We start from the raw sequence: 16,765 nt of genomic DNA on the forward strand, positions 1-16,765 counted from the left end.
GATACGCCCTCCAAGCGGGGGGAGGGGCATGGGACTAGTCCCGCCTTGTAGGAATTTCCCATTTTTAAAAACTTTGTGTTCTGTTACTTCTGTGTAGACTGTAATGTACCATATCGGATGTAGCTTACAGTACATTTCAGGTTTAAGATACTAAATGTAGGATTCAGAGAGGAACACCATGTTTTTCATTTGTTTCATTATCTGAACAAGGTTAGAATGGCCACACTAGTGTTCTTTAGATTCACACACACTTTCACATGTTATAAGCCAATAAGGATTTTTTTCTCACTTTACCGTTAAGGGCAAAAGGTATAAGTCATCTAAGGTCATATAGCAGGAAGGGGCAGAGGCAAGGTTTTACCCAAATCTTTCAACGCTACACTCAGTGTTCTTGGAAGAAGTGGAAGTTCGGTGGTCACTCAGAACTAGGTTCCAATCCTGACTCCAGGACACGCTAGCTATTGGTATGTACAGTTAAAGTGTGATATGATTGTAATGGGCAATATATAAAAATAACTTTACAAAAAAGTTTCGATAACTTTCAAATCCTAGCTCAGTAGATTTTTCCTGTTTTTCACCTGTCAGTTCCCATGACCTGTGCTTTGGAGTTAGTTAGTTTAGAACACACCTTTGAGGCTCCTAAGAGGCGGTTGTTAAGGGGCAGGTAGCAGGTAGGGTCACAGCTCCCACAGCCAGAGCTCTTTGGCTGCGGTACTCGGACCCACTGTGGTTTGCCAAGAGCCATTTCAGTGGAATGAGCCTGGTAATTCAACTCTCCTATTCTAGGAGCCAAGATTAAACAGTTAACACTTTTTCAGCTTTGCTTACAACTTGTTCAGAGATTCCGGACTATGCTGCCAATAGCATTGTAGAAAAAAAATCTTACTTTTCATCCTGTTAATTGGGGAGAAACAACATTTGGGAGGAAAATATCTTGTCTTCCACATACTCTATGCCATCTCCAGACTGCCTACATGCTCTGATAGGGAGATAACCATTTCCAAACTTCACGGTTTAGTTTAACCTCTTGCCCATTCAGAGTCCCAAGCATTAATATAAAAAAGCACCAACCGCCTTTACAGTTCCCAACTCCCATGAGCCATGGTGTTTGGAAGGACCATCCTTTTAGGAATCCTTGCCTAATATGTTGGTAAATGAAAGAGTCAGAAAAGGGAAACAACACTTTATGCTGAGTGGGAAGACTCTTCTTTTGGCTGACCCGATAAATCGAGTCTCCACAGAATACTGAAGCTGGAAGACCTTTGAGGTGGCTGAGTACTCTCATTTTACGGAAGTGCAAACTGAGTCAGAGCTTTTAACCCGCCTGCGTTAATGAGAGACGTGAGTCTCCTAACCCAGATCTCCTGAATCCTGAAGACCAGTGTGCTTTGCGTCACTCCCAGGTCAGCTTTATGGTAGGTTTATATTAGACCAGTAATCACCTTATCCAACATCAGTTACCTGGTTCGTTGACCTAAGAACACTATAGCAAGTATTAGCATTTAAGAGAACTAGTTTCTTACTTTTAGTATTTTTACATTTGGAATCAAATGCTTCTGGAGAATGGGCTGCAAGCTACTTCTAAAGTTGTCCTAACAGCACCTGGTACACACACAGCAGTAGGGATGTGAAATTCCTTTTGCAAAAAGAGAAGTTGAGGCTAAAATGGATCTCTAAAATGGGACTACCTGACCAGCTAGCTGGGTCTGTTGAAAAAGAATAGACTGGCTCTGATCCTGTGACCAAGTCTGTACACATACCCCATGTCTTACTTTTCCTCCACACTTCCTTCCTAAACATTTTGTGGAAGCCACCCTTCAAACTTCTTCCCCTGGTAAAGTTACTGCTTCTGTGACTTTGGCAAAACATGAGCTCAGAGATGCAAATTTCAGTTGCTCCTGTGTATTTCTCCTGTTTACCTGGAAGCCTTCCTCCTGTGCTTGACAGTGAACAGAAAACCCATGTGACTGTACAGAAGCATGCCTTGTTTTTAGACAGTTGGAAGAATGGCTAGAGAATCTAACTAGGCAATTAGCAATTTTCTCATTTGCCTAATTTAAAAGGTTTTTTATAATTGTGTTGCTAACATTAAATTGGTAATGAGGCTCTTAGTGGAATTTTTTTTTAATCCCAATAATTTTTCTTCCTTGTGCCTCAAAAAACGGTCACATGTATTTCTGTAAACAGTAATTAGTCGTGCCTCCTCTAGACAGCTCCAAGAGACAGCTTCAAGTGCTTAATTTATAACCCATGCATTGGTGGCTTGCTGATGGCAGGCTCATTTTGTTCAAAGGGTTTCAGAAATGTCTGAATTAGTTGCTAGCATTGAGAATCTGGCAGACGTTTTAGAGAAGTTCGAATTCTTCATTCCTTTTGGAAAGTCTGAAGGTCTAGCATGTACACTCTTCTCTGTCCACAGCAGCAGTCGAGTGCGCCTTAGGAGAGAGCAGGTCAGTCAACCAAAGCCTGCCCACACAGTGTTGACAATCCTGTGCGCTACGCACCCTCGGGCACTCCCCAAACACCTCCACACCCATACTTGCCCAGCCTGTCCCCCAAGGACCTTGTGGGGCAGGGCAACATGCCACACGGGGAAATCTAGCAGTCTTCAGTGCCCATTCCAATTTTACTACCCTTTTAGGATGGCCCGTGCTTTGTATTCTAAAGTGAGAGGGGTTAGACAGCAAATCTCTCCCTGCACTTCTGGTACTTTTTATTTAACTCAGGAACTGGAAAGCAGAGTGCCAAGAAGAGCAAGTGCATACACAAGGTGAATCATTTTCTTTTACTGAGTGCTGAAAGGAGTTCCCATTGACGTTTTATCAGCATCCCTACGCGGGCTGTAAGCAAAATGTTCTCCAGTTTGGTCTGAAGTGAGGAAAATGCAATCATTAGGGTTCTGCTTCACCCAGGTAGAGATTAGAGGCAGTGTTTTAATATTTGATACTTACCTTGGGACCAAATTTTAGAGTTTAGTGACTGACTAGACACTTTGTTAACAATCTATATGAACACTTTATAGCAACTGTAGGCCTAGTTTTCTAGCCTAATTCTTTACAGAACTGCAAGGTAGCTGCTTCCCTTTCTTCCTTTGTAGATAGTCTTCTTTGTTATTGCTATTAACCAAGATTTAAAATCTTTAAAGGGTACATTATTATTATGAATAAATATTTCTGCATTCCCTTAAAACCTTTGGCAATCTATATGACCCTTATATAAGGAAATGAAAAGATGAATAGAGTGATTATTGCCAGAAGCAGAAGCAACTATGACTTGAAAGCTAGAGGACAGTGACTTCAGCTTAAACCTGCCTTTCTCCAGGTGAAGTAAGGCTGAATATTACCTGTTTACTATTTGTTATCCATCCTTTCCAAGCAACAGTCTTTTCTAAAAGGATGCCCACTGTTTGCAGCATAGGTTCTGAAAAGGTCTTCAAAAATCAGGAAGTCTGCTCCTGTGTCACGTGAGATTGTGAGGGAAGAAGCACTCTCATACGTTGTAAATGTAGAGCAGGAGATGGCCTTCTGGAGGAAAACTGGTGATAACCCTCAAAATTTTAAATGCATAACCCTGGTCCCAGGAACGTGCTGCTCAGAATTTATGTGCATATGTGCCAGTGCAGGATAAGGTGTCTCTAAGGAAATTCAAGCCCATCACTAAAGGACTGGTGACATAAATTATGGTATATCCAAAAGTAGACTATTAAGCAGTCATTGCGAGAACAGAATGAGGCAGACCTATCTGCACTAATGTGGAATGTCCACATGTAAAGTGAAGAAAGCAAGTCTAAGCCGGTCTAGTGTGCTGCCATTTTTAAAAGATACATGAATGCAGATATGGTTTGAACATCTGAAGGATACACTAGAAATGGATAACAGTGGTTACTTCCAGGGAGGGGAACTGAGGGGTGGAGAGTGGAAAGGAGATTCCCCACTGTTTTTGTTGTTTTTTAACCACGTGTATGCATTATTTTTTCGCTGCTATGTTTTTAAAATGAACCAGACAAGGGAAATGGTGATATGGTTATTGAGGAAAGAGCTCTCCCCTCACTGGTGTGTTTCTGAAGGGCCTCTGTCTAGCCCAGATACCAAACCTTGCCCTATCCAGGGGTGGGTATAGTGGATGCTGTCGAGCACTGGTTTTCCTATTGGATTCAGGTCTGCCCTCCCAAGGCCTAACAGCTTTTCCCCATACCAGTAAATACGGACAGCTTTGCTTCTGTGCCTCAACTTCTATTTTGCGCCGACTGGTAGGGCAAGTGGACACGCAGGAGTCAAATGTTGGTCTGTTAATGGTAGGAGAACGGCAAGGTAAATCAAAGGAGCAAGATGGATCCAGCGATCTGGATATGTTTGCAGAGATCTGTGTTCAGAAAGGTAGTTTGTTATTTATTAAGCATTTATTAAATACCTTCCTAAAGTTCTGAGATACCACTGGGACATTGAGTTAGGACTGAAACATATGTGCAAGAATGGCCCATACCAAAATATTAGCTCATCAGTTCAAATCCAACGTAATTCTCCCTTGAAATAGAACCACATATTAACTTGAAGTAACCAGTAATACAGCATCCTCTAAAGATTTTAAAAGAAAAACATAACCAGAAGGCCCGGTTTTCAAAACTGCTGCTAAAGGCCAACAAATTAGCTGGAAAGGAGGGATGAAAAGGAATAAATCTACAAAGTACTCTGCCACAGAAAGCAGATCCTTGTAGTTTTTTTTGGTCTCTTTCCATGAGATAATCACTACCTCGCTGAAAATGGGAAAGGCAACCCCTGCCCATCCCAAAGGGGAAAAAAAGTATTCACCCAAACAGCTTCTACTTGTTTTTACCATATATTCCAGGTGTACGTGTATGTGTAGGGGTTTTTTTTTGTTTGTTTGTTTTTACATTTATACAGTTTACATTGCTTGACCCATAAATAACACTTGTAAGATTAATAGGGCCATAGTTTTAAAGAGTATTTACATAGCCCCACCATGCATACAGAGCCTTTTTAATATTGAAAAAAAAAAAAAAGGGAACTTTCCATCACTAGGCAATATAAATTTGACCATCTAAACTTATAAACCCTGACTAAAATACAAGCAATCATTTCATCCATAAATGCTGTTTCTGGTTCCCTAACAAATCTAGCACTGCAGTGTAACAAACATCTTACATTTCAGGGATATAAAAATATCAGTTTTAAAATCTGAACTGTACAGTATATACATTAATATTTGCACCGTTAAATTAGGAATACACTTAAGTCTATGAAATACTACATTATAAATAGCAATGTTCTTTTCGATCTCTAGCTGGAGCTAATACAATATAATGTTTACCTGGCTAATGAGAGTTGGAAGGGGACGACGTGGCCTCGCATGATGGGACGCACAGTGTTGGCTGGGTCACATGACTACGTGCATGCCACACAACAGGACAGACTGTCAGGACCTGGGCCAACCTGGCGCAGATAAAGGACAAACACTAGTGCTTTACAAAGGTGGCTCAAGTTCTCCATTGTCTAAAATCAACACCCCCATCCAGTCACCTCTCAACAGGTTCTTGAGGCTCTCTTGAGGGTTGGAGATCAAAGCAGCTGTATCAAACTGTGATGCACCCAACAGGCACGAGAGGTCACGTCCACCTGGCACCATCCAAGGAGGGTAAATGGAGAAATCACACCTTCCAAAGGTTAATCTGACACTGTAAACAGCAGTCGGGGTCTCATTTACATGGGCAAAGCACTTGAATCTATTTTAGCAACTTTCCTATGGAAGAAAAAAGATTCGATGTAAGATGGTTAATGGCTAAGCTTAACCATCTCCACAGCTACTCGGTTAAGAAATGATACAGTTTTTGCCCTTGTGTCCCTTTTTCTTCTTGGATTTAGTTGTCCTCTGGCCAAACTGAGGAGTGGGGAGTGCGGAAGTTGGACTAGAAAGGTCGTCTGTATAGTATGCATATCTCTGCGGCCGGGGCTGAGGAATTGGTTGTCCAAGAAAGTATCCTTCTTCTTCTGAGTCGGAGGAGGAAGAGGTGGTGGAGGAGCACCAAGAGCCGTCGTCCTCCCCGTGGAGCCCCAGGAATCGAGGGCCCCCTGGGCTCCGCAGGGTGTAGCTGGAAGCGGCACGGGCGTACTGCCCATAGAGCTCAGCGTTCCGCACGTAGGCCTGGATCTCCCGCGCGCTCTTACTCTGGATAAACTTCTCATAGTTATCAGGGGCATAAAGCCGCAGCCTGTCCTTGGGAGAGTATTTTCTTTCTGTAACAAGGTTCAGAGCATTGTCCGAGCGGGACTTCCTACTTCTTCTGCGGCGATGGTGATGAGACCGGGGTCCCCTTTCTTCAAAATGGTACACCCGTCTCCGAGTTCTCTCACTCATCGGTGGCTGCCGGATTTCGATGTTCTCATAGCTTCCGTTGTCAATGACATCATCCGAAAACTTGACCTGCTGTGGCCTGGACTGAGACTTGGACCTTCGGAGCACTGGCAGGTGGACTGGTTTCTCCTCAGGCAGGATTTTTTCTGGACACAACTCTGAACTGAGACTCTTCAAGGACTCTGTGCTCCTGTGCAGCATGGAAGAGTTCAAAGTCCCCATATTGCTCATTTTCTCACAATCTTCTGCCTCTATTTCCTCGAAGTTTTGCAGAGAATATAACGATGGCCTTGGCTTGCTTTCTCCATCCACCGAAGCCCCTAAAAGAAAAGCCAAGACAAGATGTGATTCTCAGTAATCCTGATACTCTGACAGTTCTTACCAACAAGCTTCTGAAAGGAAGCATTTCAAAGTGAAGTCTCTCAAACCTCAGTATCTGATTAACGATCACTAGGCAAAACCAACATACTATAATATACACTTAATTAACAAGAGGTATGAATTTTGTTATTGAAACAAAGGGCCCAGCATTTCCTACGAGCCCAGCCGTTTTGGAGCCAAACGTGAGTTACAGCCCATGGGATAAGCACCAACTTGAAAAGCTCTTCGTAAGAGTCCTGTCGTTAGCTTATTGATACGACACATAGAAGCTTCTGTCTCTCAACCCATTGAAGTCAGATTGCTTCATCTGAACGTCTCTCAAAGCAGTCCTTCCCTTTGCTCTCACACGACTAACATTATGGTCCTCTTCCTATAGCCAGACTAGTCTTATACCTGGGTGCGCAGCGCCAAGGGCCACGTCCAGCCCACAGCCTATTTGTGGATAGAGTTTCACTGGGACACAGCTACACCTAGTTGCTCCCGTGCTATCTATGGTTTCTTCCACAATGACAGAGTTAAGTAGTTGCAACAAAGACTGTAAGGCCCCACAAGTACTCTCTAGCCCTTTACGGAAGAAGTCTGCCAAACCCCTGACCTAGACCTTCATCCAGTCTTCTGCCCCTTCAACCCATAAACTAATAATGCCACTTCCCTATTAATCTCATTTTAAAACTTTTCTCAAAACCAATATTGCACTCCTTGTTATAACAGGGCTCAGGCAAGTTAAGAGAAATGGATGTAACCCAGAGAGCTGCAAGGAACAACAGGAAGTGGTGTGAACTGTTGTCAAATGGAGGCTACACAGCTTCCTACTTTCTAAAGAAAGCCTGTTTTTCAGCCCATCATTGTCAAGAAACGTCAGCACCAGCACGATGTATACCAAATGTTGTCTATTTTTGATATTAAATGTTAAAACACCTGTCTTAGGGCCTAGCAAACAGGAGGTGCTTAATATTTAGTCTTGCCCACCATTCCTCAGGTCCCCTTTATTGTAGGCCTTAACATTGACAAGCCTGACCAAAGCCAGGAGGGTAGCTGTCTTATCCCTCCTTGCCCGGTACCTGGCCCAGGGTCCCTCCTGGCGGCGGGCAGCTGCTCAAGCCTTTCCTATGTTACAGTGTAACATAACCTTTATGAAAGGACTGAATGTCGTTCCTTGGACTGTAAAACTAGCCAAGTGACAGCAGTATTTCTGTATCCAAAAACTTACTGCAAATGTAAGATTCAGGAGGGCCGGGTTCCAGGTTCAATCTTGTCTTTAAACACCTATGTAAAGTTGGCATTTAGCCTCTCGGCACCGCTTGTGGTATCTTAGTTCCCCGACCAGGGATTGAACCCTGGCAGTGAAAGCACCTAGTCCTAACCACTGGACCACTGGGGAATTCCCTAGCCTCTTGGAAATTCAAGTTTCGTCATTTGTAAAATGCAATAATATCCACTCTATCAGGTCATTTTAAGGACGAAACATAGATAACTGACATGAATGTGTTTTGAAAACATTAAAGTGAAATTATTTTATAATCTGGGTAAAAAAAAACTGAGCTCTTTTTGAGCTGTCTGTCGCCACAGGGCAATTTAGGAAAATACAAAAAATGTTCTGTGCTTATAGAGTACACATGTTGATTTTAATCTCTTGAAATTCATAGCATGATCCAAAGAGTCCAATATCTTTCTTCAGATACAGATGCAGACTCCATGATCCCAATAAATTCATTTCTCCTCTTCAAAGCAGGGATAATAAGACCTATCCCCAAAGACTGTATTGAAAATATATTTTATGTGTATGCACACATGTATACACGTGTTTGTTTTGCTACAGGGTTTTTGGCATTTAACTGAAACTCCTTCCTCTCCTTGGTCTACAGTTGTAAATAACATAGCCCCAGCTGGTGCTGACCTGTAATTTGTGGAATGAACTTTTTAGTGGCTCCTTTTTCAAATACCCCATAACCCCTAGATTATGTACCTGTGATATTAGACAAAGCCAAGGAATCCATAGAATCCCGAACGCTCTGCTCTGGTTTCAAGTCTGACAAACACTCCAGGGAATCTTCATACCACTGTGTTTGATCATGATTATATCCCGAAGCCCCATGGTCCAGATCCAATTCCTGGAGCCTTCGACTGCTCGCAGGGCCCGGGTGGCTGCCATAAGCAGAATCGCCCAGTCCATCTTGTGACTGTGCCCAATACATATCAGATTGGTATTTTTTACTTGCAAGGCTCTGGTTATTTTGCTTTAACTCGGTCTTATTTTTAACCATGTTATCAGATATCCAGTGCTCACTGGCTCGAATGTCCATCTCATTGGGCTGCTGCTGAAAGAGGCTTTTATCACCAAACTTGAGGAGCAGCTGCGTCATATAATCTTCATGCTCAGCCCATTCTTCAGGGTCTTCTGGGGTTTCGTGCTCTACTCTGCCTTTCCAAAATTCTTCATTGACGAAACTTGCTCCTTGCCTGGAAAGACTCAGATCATCCAGTTTCCGAGAAAGGGTGTCGTCGGCATTGCCTGAAAGGCCAGGGAACTTGTAGTTCAGAGCAGGGGATAGGAGGAGAGACTGTCGACACTGGTCCGCTGACCGGCTGCTTTTGCCCATCCGGACACTTCTTCTGGAGTCTCTCGATCGAGCCGACTGGAACGCAGAGTCTGAAGAATCCGAGGCATGGACGTCTTCACCGAGGCTGCATGTCTTTGAGCAATAAATCTGACCTTGTTTGGGAAGGAAGGGGCATCCCAACAGAGAGGTTTTGCACTGGGCGCAGGAAAAGCAGGCCTCTGTAGCGTGCCAGTGCCGCCCGTCGTAGGTCATCTGCGCATGGTCCACACCTGTTTCAAAAAAGGATCCAGTAACAGGTCACAGTTCCATCTTGAAACAAAGGCAGAAGAAACAGAAAAGACAGACTGTGGGCATGAGGGAACGCTTGGGGGTGATGGGACTGTTCCAGATCTTGACAAGGCTGTGAGTTACACAGGGGCAGTTAATTCCCATTATTTGCAGATTCCATACTTACAAACTTGCCTACGTGCTAAATATTTTGTAGTTCAAAAATCAATACTCAAAAAAAAAAAAAATCAATACTCACAGAGCTTTCAAGGTCATTTGTGGACATGTGCAAGGTGGCAAAAAATTTTGAGTCAAGTGATGCGTGTGTGTGTGTGTGTGTGTGTGTGTTCCAGCTGGGGTCAAAGGGCACTACTGCACTCACACCTGCGGCCGATTTAGGGGCATTTTTTCGCATTTTTTGTGCTTTCTGTGGGTGGTTTTGCTGTTTAAAATGGCCCAAGCATAGAGCTGAAATGCTGTCTAGTGTTCCTAAGCGCAAGGAGGCCTTGGAGAAGCAATCCATGTGTTAGAGAAGCTTTGTTCAGGCAGGAGTTACAGTGCTGTTGGCTGTGAGTTCAATGTTAATGAATCAACAACATATATTAAATAAGGTATCTTTAAACCTAAACATACACAAAACAAGATTATATATTGATTGGTTGATGACAATGTTGCGACCAGAGGCTCACAGGAACCTAACCCACTGTATCCCTAGGACCAGTGGCTCGGTGTGGGGTAATTCAGTGTCCACGGCAACTCTACAGAACACGACTAGCAGAAGTAATGAGAATCCAGTGTACACCCATTTATCAGAACTCATCAAGCTGAAACATTTAAAACCTACACATTTCACGGTATGTAAACTATCCCTCAATTAAAAAAACAAAAAAAAAAGGAAAGAAAGAAAAAAGAGTGTGGGTAATCAGAGACAGACTGATGGATAAGTGACAGAGCCAACCGGCTGGGCCACGGACGCACCAATATGCTCGCCGCAGGTCTCACAGTACTCGGCGTACAGGGACTCGAAGCAGCCGCAGCAGAACGGGCGGCCGTCCTTCATGATGTACCTCTGTCCCCCCAGGACCGTCTCGCACTCAAGGCAGCAGAAGTGTTTCATGTGCCAATGGCGACCCTCTGCTTCTGTGCACTCATCAGCAAAAATTATCTTCAGAGGAATATGAGGCCATAGGATGAAAAAAAATCATTGTGAACGATTTTAAAGGTCAAGTAACTGCACGTTTGCTGGGCAACTGACAGGCACTGGATCTTAAAGCCGCTTAGACAGTGTACTTTGTTTCTTACAGCCTTAAGCTTAACTGACTAACTTGATTTAGCTATAAAACAAGAACAGAAAGTGAAAACATTGAAAAAGAGAAACTAAGTGCATGCTTATGCTTTAAAAAACAAAACAGAATTCTACATTGGATATCATTCACTTGGTCCTATTTCTGCTCCGCAATCACACTTTGTTGGCATAATCTGGCAAAGAATACATTAACATTGAAATAATTTAGTGGTCTGTGCATCTTTTAATAAAGAAAACTCATTAAAGTGGCTGTGGAGTCAACACAGTTAGCGCTCTCTGAATGCTGGATTATGTGAACGCCACTTGTGTAGATAACACTTCGTTTGACGGTGCCGTCTCCAGATTAAGGACTTTTAATTTTTTTACATTTTTGGTTTCAAAAAATTTTCAAATAGCACATCATTGAAAAAACTTAAACATATAAAAGTAAAAACTGAAAGTTTACTGTCACTGATTGAAGTAGACTAGGGAGATAATAATGAATAAATGCAATGAGGTTCTCTGGATGGGGTCTTGGAATAAAAAAGAGACATCAGTAGGAAAACTGAGGAAATCTAAATAAAATCTATGGTTTAGTTAATGGTATTACACCAGTGTTAACTTCTTAGTTTTGATGCATATACCATGGTTATGTGAGACGTTTTAACAATAGGGGAAGCTGGGAGAAGGGTACACAGGGACTCTCTGTATCTTTGCAACTCTTCTATAAATCTAAAATTACTTAAAAATGAAGAGCTTAAGGAAAAAAATTTCATTTCACACCACCAGCCCTCCCCTGAGTTAACATGCTCACCACTGTTAACTTAGTGTATGTCTTTACATACCATTTCTGAGTGTTTGCAAATATGTATACAATTCTTCCCCCCTTTAACAGAAGTAAGATCAATGGCTGCATACTCTTCTTGCAACTTGCTTTTTTCTCACAGTCCATCAAGGACATGCTACTTATCAATACACAAAGACACCTGCTGCTTTCTCTTTATTAGCTGCATATTATTCCATTGTACCAACTTGAAGGGTTATCTTAAAAACGTACACACAGAGCTCAAGCAGGAGAGATCTGTATTTTGCTTAGGTGTGAACAGTGGAACATTGGCTTACTAGAAGCTTATTTTTTTCCAGTGTTAAGGGATGAACTTTTTTACCTCGTCACATGCTGAACACCGGGGTTTGAGCAGCTCAGCATGGTGCCGGCCACAGTGAATTTTTCCATCCTGATAAAAATAGATGAGGTCGACCAGCAGCTCGTTGCACGTGCAGCAGACAAAACAGGATGGGTGCCAGCATACTCCAGGGCCCGCTCGAGAGGCAAACACTGCAATTTCACCTCCATTTATTTTCAACCCACACTAAAAACAAAAGGATTTAGATCTTAAATGACCCCTTTTTAATGACTGGATTCTCAGCCTTTTCCACTTTATGCTAAATCCCAAGTTTGTCAGCGAAACTTTAATTTTTGTCCCCTCCTATTTTTTTTTTTTTTTTGCAGTACGCGGGCCTCTCACTGCTGTGGCCTTTCCCGTTGCGGAGCACAGGCTCCGGACGCGCAGGCTCAGCGGCCATGGCTCACGGGTCCAGCCTCCCCGCAGCACGTGGGATCTTCCAGGACCGGGGCACGAGTCCGCGTCCCCTGCATGAGCAGGCGGACTCTCAACCACTGCGCCACCAGGGAAGCCCCCCCTCCTGCTGTTTAATGTTGGATTGTTCGTGATTCTCCACTGGAATGAACATGCCTCAGATTTACTACCACACTGGACTGCTCCTCGGACATGCGCAGTGGTTTTCTGGAGGCGTCCTCCTGTTGGATATACTCCTACTCTGAGGACAGCCACTAAGGAGGCCCCGAATGTCTTCATTACGCCCCTGCGTTCTTGAGCACTAGGTGCACCCCAGCACCGCACTCCAAGCCAAGACCCCACGTAAGGCCGTATTTCTCCCGATGCTTACATGCCTCCCCCATAATACACAGCAGTGTAGCCAGTTACCAACACGAATCCCCACGTAGTAAGAAGCTACGCTGCCTTTCCTTCTCTCAGTTTTTGGAGGCTTTTAGGGCCCACGCCTGTGCTGGCGCTGCCACCTACCCCCCGAGCTGATCCACGCACATCACTACTCATCCTAGAACCGGCTACCTGCTCGCACACAGCGTGCATCACTGCTCTGGACAGAAGTTTAATCGTCCCTCTTCCGAGTGCTTCTTTCTTCCGCTGAGCACTGAACACTTGCAACTCTTTTTTCTCCTCTTCACTCAAAGTCTGGCAATACCGCACCTTCACAGAAAGAAACAGAAGCACCACTCTGAAGCAAACAGCGTCCGTCGCCAATTCTTTATTTCCAGAATCAAGTTTCAGGAAATAAAACAGCAAGTTGAGCTGGCCTGCCCCCGTGAATCGCCAGTTTAAAAATGACCCCATACGTTTAAAATGACCCCAAATCTTGCAGCCTCTCTAGCAAAAGGGAAATGCAATTTGAAGGAATAGTCCTTTTTTTTTAAAGATGAAAAGTTTAAACTCTTTATCAGCAGAGACACTAAAAAAACATAAGACATGAACCTCTCTACAAAAGGTTTAAACTTGCTAATTGCCACCTTCATTCTACATTCTACAGGCACTCAAGTCCACTGCAGGCCTGAGCCACCATAAAGCACTGACTCTTGGGTGAAGGGGTAGGGAGATCGCAGGAATTTGTAGGCTCCTGATAACTGGTGGGTGGCTGCAAACACTGTAAAAACCAACTTGTGTTAAGTTTATTGCACTGACACCCTTTTCTCTCTTAAAGAATGGAAAGCTGTATTCTCTGCCCCAATTTTAACAGAAGAAGGACAAAAGGGCCCTAGCCAGGGAGGAGCTGGGGTTTATGGGAGGCACCACGATGCTCAGGGTGGATTTTTTTTTTTTTCCTAATTAGCCTTCTTCCTGTTATTTTACCTCATTATCATGTGGTGGCAACTGGTACAAAAGCTGTTTAATTCGGTGTTTCTCTCCAGGGCTGTTAACATAAGGAACCTTTTCCTCTGGTAAGCAAGCAAAATAGAGCTGGATCTGAGAGAGAGAGAGAAGAGGACGTCAGCACACAGGAAGCGAACACTTCAGCTCATTCCATCTTCGAGTTACCCTGCCCTTTAGGTACTGGCTCTGGCCTCGGACAGGATTTGGCTACTGGTAGCTAATGAGAAAAGCAGGTGAGCCAACTCAGCAGAACTGCAAACCCTCAGATAGCTAGCATCCAGCTGCTAAATTGCTCTTCAGGAATGCAATTCATAGTGACAATTAGGGGCACCATAAATTATGGACCATAAGACATGCACATTTAATGCTAGGGTCAGCCGAGAGAGTCCTAAATGAATGCTGGAAATGACCACACAGGGCTGTGTGACACTGTCCACAATCCAGCCACGACACAACACATTGGATTTGCTCTCTGAATTTTACACGTTGCAAAGACAAAAGCTGTTTTGTTAAACTCTGTAAACTCTCCCTTATCAGGTTATCTCAAGGTTCAGCTTTCTTTGCTTGCATGGGTGCTATTTTCTAAATATCTGGAGTCAGTTTCCCCAAGGAAACGGGAAGGGAGCTATATTAACCTGTACTTAGTTCACTTGGAAAGAACTCAGTTTTTGCTTGAGATTTTTTTTTTTCTTTCTGTTGTATCTAAAGGAAATCCTTAATGAGTACTGCGAAGGATACTGCAGTGCTGAGGAAAGATGAAAAGGATTGAAGGAAAAAAAATAGGAGATTAGGCAATTTGGGGCCTGTCTGCTTCAATATCTTAGTGTCTCACAAAACCTACTCACCCTAAGCTGCAAGAAGGGTTCTCTCTTAAGAAGCAGTTTATCAAAACATTGCTTTCCTACCTGGAGGACCAGCTCGCCACCCTCTTCCACTGTATCAGCCGCAGGAGCTGGTATGGTTGTAAACACTTACTGAATACTAGCTACCTGTGTGCCAGGTATTGTTCTAGACCCTGGATGAATCGGAGCTCCCATCAAAATGGGAAACACAACCATAACTCAGAAGCAATCATACGCCTAGTTGGCTCTTTTAATTTCAAACTATCTTGGCCCTTATGTCTAACACCAGCAATTTTTAATAAGTTCATCATTATAAGGATATTGGGAAGATAAAAATAGGTACACAGAATGTTCTCATCTTCCTTAAAATAACAGTACAACAAAGCACAAAATGCGCTCTTTAATTTTTTTTCCAATTTACACCATGTGGTGACAGAATCTTTCACGTGCAAGGTTATCAAAGGTCAAATCCTACGCAATAACACTTCAGATGGTCTCTCACAGCTCTGTATCTCCTCTCTTTCAAAGCAAAGGCACTGCTGAGGACTGACTTGGAAACTTTCCTCTTTCCTTTGATTACCTTTTTGTTGTTACTGAAGTTTTTTAAAAAGTTAAACTCCTCCCACTCTCTCCAAAGGGACACCCCAGTCAGAAATCCACATGACAAATGCACAGGCAGTACTCTGGTCTTCACTCAGTAGGGCAAAAATAGCATCCTTATAGGGCTTCTGGATCCAAGAGTACAAAAGGGATTGAAAACGTCCATGGAGAAACTAAGTGTGACCTTAAAAGCAAACATTTAAAACCATCCAAAGAGTGAGGCCCAAGGACACAGCATGTCACTGTGTGGGAAAAAAAAAAAAAAACCCTTGAAGACCTTAAATCACATTGAAAAATAGAAAAGCAGAGGACTCGGTTCCTACCTGCTCGGGTCTGAGGCCTGGGGGGACCCAGGCGTACTCCTCCAGCGCACAGCCCGAGTCGTCATCGGACGTGGAGCTCCGCTGGCACCCGAAGGCGAGTTTGCTCATTTTGGGCTCCATCTCCAAAGGCATCATAACAAAGTCAAACAGCGAGCTTCTCAGTCACAGGACATCAGACAGTGGCTGCTGTGGACAATATAAGACAAACCGAAGAGATGAACCCGAAGGCGTTGCTCTCACCCTCCAAGAGCTTTTACTGAATTCCCGCGTACGCACAGCGGGGCCCAGAGAAAGGGACCAAGACGCCAGCGTCACCGTCCCCAGGCCCCCGGAACTTAGAATCTAGGGCCACGTGATTCGGAAAGAGGCCCTTTACCAGCTCAGCATTTCAGAAAATGCCACCCAAACTAGTTTACTTCCAGATGCCTTGAAAAGGTGCTTCTCTACACACTGTTCATTAGAAAGGTTCTCATGAAAACTGCTTTGCTGACTGCCCACAAATGAAATCCTGCGAAGCCTCGGGGGTTGTAGGAAGAAGCTGGGTTTGCGCCCCCCGCCTTGCCCACTACTGTGTGCCGCGAAAAGATGGCTCCAGTCACCCCACTTGGTTCCCTGCATTTCCTCGTCCATCTTCCCAGCGGAGCACGGCTGCCTGCACAGATTGGGTCGGCTGGGCCACACTGCTTAGGTTTCAGGTTTCCAATAAAGTTTGAGAGGCACTGAACTTCGTTTACTCATGGAGTAGAAATAGCACAGTTAAATCCTTTCACAGCACATTAAATCCGCAAGCCTTTACTATCCATGGGCTAAAGTCAGCCAGACGTTCAGTAATGAGTTCCTTCATAAGACAGTAATTGAATCCAAGCACCAGGTTAAAATAAAATCCAGCGTGGTGACAACTCGTGTTTAGCGGTGTTACTAGAAGGCTTCCACTGAAAAGCTCTGCAGTACCTACTGTACTGCATGCTCTCAGCCTGCTGCGGGGCCCAGATTCTTAAACACTGCGCCACCAGGGTAAGTCCGGCTCTGAAAGTCTCCTCGGATGAAGGCCTATAAAGGTGTCAAGACAACAGTCCCTGACCTGCAGCCCAGGAACTTTGTTATCACCATGTATGTTCCTTCTAAGTTTCTTCCAATTCTGAAAAATCATCCCCTGTCCCCAGGCACT

The 16,765-nt window shown here is 43.9% G+C and overlaps 1 protein-coding gene across 6 annotated transcripts in view; it reads right to left on the reverse strand.

Annotated features, from left to right (window-relative positions):
* Positions 1 to 4,380: 4,380 nt before the first annotated feature.
* Positions 4,381 to 16,765, reverse strand: part of PRICKLE1 (prickle planar cell polarity protein 1) — a 107,971-nt gene continuing 95,586 nt past the window's right edge. For all 6 annotated transcript variants that reach the window (XM_049694040.1, XM_033436538.2, XM_049694042.1 and 3 more), the window contains 7 exons: positions 15,598 to 15,783; positions 13,812 to 13,925; positions 13,017 to 13,154; positions 12,030 to 12,233; positions 10,557 to 10,743; positions 8,717 to 9,580; positions 4,381 to 6,689 (listed from right to left, as the gene is read on the reverse strand). In XM_049694040.1, the coding sequence (XP_049549997.1) occupies positions 5,827 to 6,689; positions 8,717 to 9,580; positions 10,557 to 10,743; positions 12,030 to 12,233; positions 13,017 to 13,154; positions 13,812 to 13,925; positions 15,598 to 15,732 (2,505 nt within the window). In that variant the 5' untranslated portion in view covers positions 15,733 to 15,783 and the 3' untranslated portion in view covers positions 4,381 to 5,826. The remainder of the gene's footprint in view (positions 6,690 to 8,716; positions 9,581 to 10,556; positions 10,744 to 12,029; positions 12,234 to 13,016; positions 13,155 to 13,811; positions 13,926 to 15,597; positions 15,784 to 16,765) is intronic.

Source organism: Orcinus orca, chromosome 11 (assembly GCF_937001465.1).
Source record: "Orcinus orca chromosome 11, mOrcOrc1.1, whole genome shotgun sequence".
NCBI classification, from domain to species: domain Eukaryota; kingdom Metazoa; phylum Chordata; class Mammalia; order Artiodactyla; family Delphinidae; genus Orcinus; species Orcinus orca.